General features: G+C 43.9%; 1 protein-coding gene across 4 annotated transcripts in view; it reads right to left on the bottom strand.

Moving 5' to 3' along the window:
• The window catches only part of LOC106806751, a 43,465-nt gene that overhangs the window by 25,077 nt on the left and 10,913 nt on the right, over positions 1–7,475 (bottom strand). For all 4 annotated transcript variants that reach the window (XM_014808806.1, XM_014808810.1, XM_014808808.1 and 1 more), the window contains exon 2: positions 5,409–5,562. In XM_014808806.1, coding sequence (XP_014664292.1) covers positions 5,409–5,513 — 105 coding nt within the window. In that variant the 5' untranslated portion in view covers positions 5,514–5,562. The remainder of the gene's footprint in view (positions 1–5,408; positions 5,563–7,475) is intronic.

The following is a 7,475-nucleotide window of genomic DNA, read 5'->3' as shown; positions in this document are numbered from 1 at the left end:
TACGGCAAGTTATATTATATTATTAGATTATATTATAGAGATCAGTGATATAGCTCTAGTACTTGCTGTATTTACTGTACAGCCACACATCAAGTGCCAAGTGTTTGCATTGCTATCAAGGGTTAGGGGTTCAAGGATAGAGATGATGTCCAGATTGAGACCTATGTCATTTTCGTAAATGTGGGGGGTAGCCCCTTTAAAATCGACAGGGGTGTTGTTGAAGGCACCGTTGTGGTTTCTTCATTTCGACCGAGAAACATGTCAGTTCACAGCAAGTGTGGAAAAAACTCTGTTTAAGCGACACTACTCGACCGTTTCTGACGGTTTCTCACCATACCATTGCTACGCGCGAGAATTTCCTGTCATCTTCCTGTGCTACGGCCCTGAAATCTATCTGCGTATTTGCGCGCGGCATTTACGGACTGATACTACTTGCTCTCCGCATTAAATTACCTGGAAATCCGTTGATATTCGTTGGTTTTTTGGAACGTCATAAATAAAATGAGAAATCGTACGCCATTGATGTTGACTGGTCCCTACTGCCCTCTCGCGGCCATCTGGTGATGTATATGAATTCGCCCCCGCCCCCTGTTCTAGCTCCCGCTGGCTGCGCACGTCTCAGTGTCGCTGGGGGCGCGTAAATACGCAGTGTACGGGGGGGGGTGCATACAGTGGTGATAGCCTGCGCGGTATATATACAGCGTTATATATCCAACAAGATAAGGCCAGCGTATATATACAACCAAGATATGATAAGACCCACGCGAACGCCCATTCTTCCAGTTGTCTGTTCGTCGCTGGGCGCATATAGTGGTGGTATAGGGTTAGGGTTAGGGCAAGGGTTAGGGTTAGGGTTCGCATTAGGGTTAGGGTTAGAGTGTCATTTCTTGTGAACAACAGCGTGCATCACACCCCACTATAGTCACATCCGGAAGCACATTAGCGGAAAACTCACTTTGGTTTGTGAATAGGTGTAAAAATATTGGGGAATAATACAAATTTTATTGCATTTCTTACTAATCTTTTACCTCTGCAATTAAAGCCCTGCCACGTACGGGCTAAGGAACAGTAAGAGAATAATTTGGTGAAGTCAGTTAGCATACATTTACGTGGGGAAATTTTTAAATAATAAATTACAAAATATTATTCGTACCTTGGTCCTTCCTTTTCACACGGCCCTAGTTTGACTAGTACTAGTAGTTAACACAGTATCACACGATTCGATTGAATCTGACGTGATGACGGCCACTGACTTGCTCGCCAGGACTCCGGCCGAGGCATTCCGACCACTTGGGTCTATCCAATCACAGCCATACGGCCCGCACCCCTCTGTTTGATATTACAGCATGGATCGCCGATCTGCGAGGAACTAGGCATTCTTGCTAGGCTAGAACGCGTTTCTACGATAGAGGCAAAAACGAAAATAACACGCTGTTAGCGCACTGCGCTACGTCCTTCTGTTGAATTTTCGCATCTCCGTAATCGGAATAAGCCCCGCCGTCTTCGTTGATGCGCATGAAGGGGCCGTACGACGGACCAGTTCCTGCTTACTACCCGTTGGCGCGGCCTATGTACTTCGAGTATAAGGAATGCGCCGGACGATGCAATAAAAGAATGCGCGTTTGTTCTTGTATGATTTACCACGAGTTACGCTAGAGGAGACGATATGTTTATTTTTACTGAGTCTCCGTAGTCTTTCCTTGAATTCATCGGCGTTCAAGCCTTCCGCTAGAGTTTTCGCGTTTTCTGCGTGATTAGTATTTGCGCAGGCACTCAGTTTGGAACATCCTCAACTTTGTACTTCTGCCGTAGATTAAAGTTAGTCCATGGTCACTGTTAGTTACAAAGCGAACGCCGGATAAACCAGTAGTCGTATAACTGCGACCTCTTGGCTCTCCATGGTATTATGATTTCAATAAGTTTGCCTCTTTCATGCCACTAACCTATACCTAATATATAATTTCCGCCCTCCGCATGAAACGGGCTCATCAGCACATGTTTCATTTCCAGACGGTATCATATCGGTATAACTCCTATATCATGTACATTAAATCCCCTAGGTATTGAATAGTGCGCTGCATTTTTATACGTGGGGCCTATGGCCCTTGACGGTACCTTCCGTCTCCTCTCTATCCTTTCTTTTGGTGTGAATTTTTAACCAATGTAGTGGTTTTGTTCAGAGTAAATTCTGAATCTTTTGATGCACTAATCTGGGAGCAATGACTCAGCGATTTTTGTTACTGTTTTAATAATCTTCAATTCTAGAAATAGCGTCCATATATAAGTCATGGTCATCTTTCTAAAACAGACAGGCCAGACTGACACTGGACGCTGTGGAGACGTGCGCCGGCGCCTCGAATTTGGCCGCACGTCTCCACTGCCGGACAGCGTGCATACGGAACATCCCCGGGTCGCGTGCCGCAGTATCCGCGGAAGCGCGGTCTCAGCGCGCGCCAGCGACTTAGGCAGCACAGCCAAAGCTGCTGCACGCCGAGTCCTTGTCATCAGTCTCGTGGAGACGACAGGGGCACTTGGAACGTCTCTCAATAAAAAAATCAATGGTAAATAACACGAAACGCTACCAGAAAGTCTTAATGTTTCGACGCTTTTGCTATACTCACCGTAGAATCCGGTCAAAATGGCCTCATCTGCACACACAAGTAGCACGCATCGCCGCCCTGGCGCGGGCACACAGACAACGAGAATAAGAGAGCAGGTAGGAAAGGCGGTGATCAGGAAATCAGCTGCGACTCGCTGCGACGTCATATGCACACGATCACAGAACGAAAACACACTCCAACAGCTCCATTGGTATATATGTCAGGGTTCTCGCGAGAGAAATGTCAAACAGGCGCCGGCAAGGGGAGTCGAGCCGTCTGTTTAGAGCGGGGGACGCGGAGGGGGCCAGCGTGGAGAGGGGGAAAACTTAGGGGTCAGGGGGGGGAGGGAAACTAGGGGGGTCCCGGGGGCGGTGTATTTAGCCGGTACGAATAATACATGCGTAAAATCGCCACCACACCATATACAGACGGCGCTGTTTTGGGTTCGTGTAGTCATTAAGGTAGCGAGGCAGGGATGTCACAGGTAGGTGACGCGGGAACTGTGCGCATGTCAGGTGAACTTGCGCGTGTACTCGTCTTCAGTACATGCCGTGGGGTACACGGTAATAAAAATACCGCGCCGAATGGTTCCTGGTCGAATCGGCAATTCGATGACGAGCTGAGTCCCGCGGGGCTGGCAAAACCTTTTATTGTGTGGACAGTCAAACGGGTCGCAACGATTCAAACAGGGGAGTTTGCCAAAGCGGGGCGCATACGATATCAAAACAGGGAGTCGTTCCCAAACCGGGGCGCCCGCCGCGCCCGTCCCGTTCGGCGCAACCTAGGGAGACACCCTGTATGTGGTAGCAAAAATAGGTCTACTTGAATCTTGACGAGATAACTTAGGGGCCGTGGTTCGTACGCGACGCCGCCACGTGACCAAGCCGTAACACAATGCCGGCGCAAATTGACGGGGCGGAATGACGTCCGCACACGCCCGAACTACACGCGACGCGAGCGAAGAGTGCGCCGTTAGGGATGTTCGGATGAGACGTTCTATCTTGACATCTTCACGGAGGAGAACATCGTCCTGGCAGGATGCCCGAGATATCTTCTGGGCGGGAATAAGTAAGAACAAAGGCCGGAGTTATAATTCGAACAACGGAGAACATATGTATGAGGAGCTGTTTGAGGGTTTGCGTGCTGTGATCGGATCGTGAAATGAAGCGTAAGACCGTCAGACGATTTCGCGATCAGCGCCCCGAACCTGCTCTCTTGATTCTATGTGGTTTATGCACGCACACAGCGGCGGCGGTGCGGTGGACTTGTGGGATTGACCAGATGAGCATGGATGGACCGGCGCAGTCTGACAGGTGTTATAGGCGAAACGATAAGTAGTGAGGAAGAAACTATTAAGACGTTTTCGTAACATTATCGTGTTTTATTTACCAAGGGTAATTTTGTATATAGAGACGCTTCAAGTGCCTGTGCTCGTGCGCGGTAATCAAGGCATGGGTCATTGTTTGATGCCTGTGACGATTCTTCAGCCCAGACAAAGAACCTATCACTTCTTGAAACCCTTAGAGGAATACCACTTTAAAAAAACTCTTTCTACGAAAAGACTGACTGAAAATCGCCGCAAAAATCCATCACATACGAAACTTGCGTAAAGCACTCACCCTGCCCTAGACATGATTACATCGTCCCCTAATATAGATGTAATACGTGGTATACCAGCAAGCAGTCATATGAAGCAGCCAGGGCATTTAGGTTGCTCCATCTTCGTGTACAGGGCCAGGCACACACCAACCTTGTCAAAGCAAAATAATTGGCACTCTACGATGTGATACAGTTACGCACTAAAGCATACGATAAGATGCGAAACTATCAAACCGAGGCTCTTCGCGACTAGCGTAGACGTTAAGAAATAATGTGCAAGACTTCCGTCGATCTGATAGGACCCAATAAATAGATAAGACCAGATTGTAATGTAACACAGAGAAATACGGACACGAACAACTGGTTTTGACCGTAGTAGTGCATCTCAGTCGCCCTCTTTCGGCGAAGCATCATGTTTCATGGGTGTTCGATTTTGTACATTTAGAACGTTAGAACCGGTTTTAGACCAACTATAGACTCACGGAGCTCTATATTAAATCTGTGTATATGACTAGAGCGTAATTTGATATTCATAGTATTAATTAATTAGTCGAGCGCTTAAGATTTGTGCCCAACTGTTGACGGACGCACGCACGAACGAATGGACGTTCATGCGATTCTACAAGCTGCATCTGACTTCGTCAGCTGAGCTAAAAAGGGTCCCTGGAATTTTTTTTAATGCTTTAATTTAGGAAATAAGTTGAAGATGTACAAAAATTTGTAGCAATTTTAAAAACGCAACAATTTCATAAACAATGAGCCATAACTTATAAAATATAATATTTAAACAAAATCCCAGTTTTTTCCTTTGATATGTTAGCATTGAAACGTAACAACAAATTTTGGAATCAGAGTTGTGAGTTTCGAGAAATAGCGTTTAAGAAACCAGCAACTTCAGCATTTCTAACAATGGAGATATTAGCACTTTTTCTAAATTTCCCATTATTGAACGCCTGTGTTAAGAATTGACTAATGCGGAAGATATTTTTGTTAAATTTTGGACACGATTCAGAATTTTTGTTATCACAATAGCTTAAAATACCACATTCGCTAGTATTTTTGACATTTCTTCTGATTTGTGAGTGTTTAGGACACACAAGTTTTTAGACTGTAGGAATGGCTACTATTCCAACACTGGAACTGCTCACCAGGGAGAACTGACATGCATGTCCTAGTGTAAAATCTGTAGAACCACTTGAGTAAAATTACCTCATCTTTCATGTGTGTCCAGTGGTCCCTTCCAGCCTCGTTGGCCCTCCCACTTTCACCATAAACAACCAACAGCTCATCCTCAGCATGACCAGAAGAAGCCATGACTCTCTGTCTGTGGATTGATGTCACACACACTTCTTAACCAGTCAACCTGCGTGGATGCAAATAATCAGTAAACATTATCATGGTTTTATTTTTCAAATTTATTCATTAACACAAACACGATTTTAAAATTAGAAATTCTCATAAGCAACACGCTTATGAAATTTCTAATTTTAAAATCGTGTTTGTGTTAATGAATAAATTTAACAATCTGTGTGCAGAATTAGAAATAGCTATATTGCCAAAAATCAAGTTAAGAACAGATGGACCAGGGAAGACAAGCCGAACGCTCTCCAAGGTTATAGATATAATGAGGAAAGTCTCTACGAGTCTACGGCTTCCGTCCAGGTGGTGTTTGAAGTAGTCCAGACTCTGGGATTAAATCATGTCACTGAATACCTATATATAAATCTATGAAATTTCCATGCCTGTACACAAAACTCATTTAAGCCACTTGGTTTGGAACTTTGAATATTTTATATTATTTTTATAATTTGCAAATACTTTACATAACAGCAACTAGGACCGTAAGAATTTACTATTGATTTCTGCTGAATAACTTAATTAGTTGGCTTACAGTTACAGTGTTCAATTTATCAAGATATAACCAGCGCATTCACTAACTATTGTTGCATATATATGTGGTCGCATCCAAACAATTTAGTACATGTAACATAATCTTGTCATGTAACACACATATAAGCTAGAATTAGAAGCTTTTGATCTTTAGTTGACAAGAAAGTTTATGCATTGTACAACATCACATGCATATTTGTTTATGTTTTAAAGAACAATGTTGGGTAGTCACTAGTGTGTTACATCCTGTACACAGCCTACCTAATAAGCTATGCCAGTGTTAGAGCTTTAAAATAAAAACCACTCGCCAAACTGGGCGAGTGAGTCAATAAGTTAACTCGCCCAAACGGAATATGTACTCGCCCAAATTTTAAAACAAAAATGCTTGTCAAACAATAGTGAAAAAAAAACACAAAAACACCATTGATTTAACTACACATGTAATTCATTAATCAATTTTCTAAAAAATTCAAGGCACATCTCCTCTGAAAGTTCCTGTTTTCATTTTATTTAATTTACTTTTATTCTCGGGTTGCTTTGCCCCATCAATGAAACGCCATGTTACGCCAACTTTTAAACAATCCTGCACTCCCCCCCCCCCGTACATCAATCAATATGCCGCCCCAGGCACGTATACACAGCCACGCTGTGCTGGCGCTGCACGCTCTCGCGGGTGCTTTCTTCGGCGACCTTTGATAATATAAAGTGAGGATGTCGTGGGATAGCCGCCCTTCACAATCGCTACAACTGTATTTCATCAATGTTTGGATATATAACGTAAGGAACCAACATATTTGATTAAAGTTCTAGACAATTATTTTTACTCGCCAACATGGGCGAGTTAGCTTTAGCTTTCACTCGCCCGATATTATTTTCACTCGACATTGGCGAGCGGGCGAGTGCCAAGCTCGCACGCTGTATGCCACCTCCATATTTCGTATTTATATAAGCTGTATTTTCAGATGATGTGGCAGGGGTTTCATTGTACTTGTAGAGTAAAATAGTAACAACTATGCACAGTTAAAAATTAATTTTGCCGATCATTTCTTGTGAACAACAGCGTGCATCACATCCGGAATATATATATATAAGCTCAGGGTTTTCATTATCTTTTATAGTAACAGGCCGAAATGCTTTTGCAATAGGCCGTGGCGGAGTGCGGGCGGGGGGTTTGTGGGTGCCTCCCCAATTAAAAAAAAACACAACCTAGATGCTCTGAGATGCTATCGGGTGTATTCTGAGCTGCAGTAAACAGACACATTTGGATTACAGTATGGTCATTTTTTTCAATATGGTCCTCCTGGTACACTCAGAGTTCACCAAAAGTTTCCAAATCATGACGATTTAGTAATTATAATAGTTGGACAATTAAGTACGTAAATAGCG

The sequence above is a fragment of the Priapulus caudatus genome, unplaced genomic scaffold (genome assembly GCF_000485595.1).
Source record: "Priapulus caudatus unplaced genomic scaffold, Priapulus_caudatus-5.0.1 Scaffold177, whole genome shotgun sequence".
Lineage (NCBI taxonomy): Eukaryota > Metazoa > Priapulida > Priapulimorpha > Priapulimorphida > Priapulidae > Priapulus > Priapulus caudatus.
This window is presented reverse-complemented; position numbering and strand designations above follow the sequence as displayed.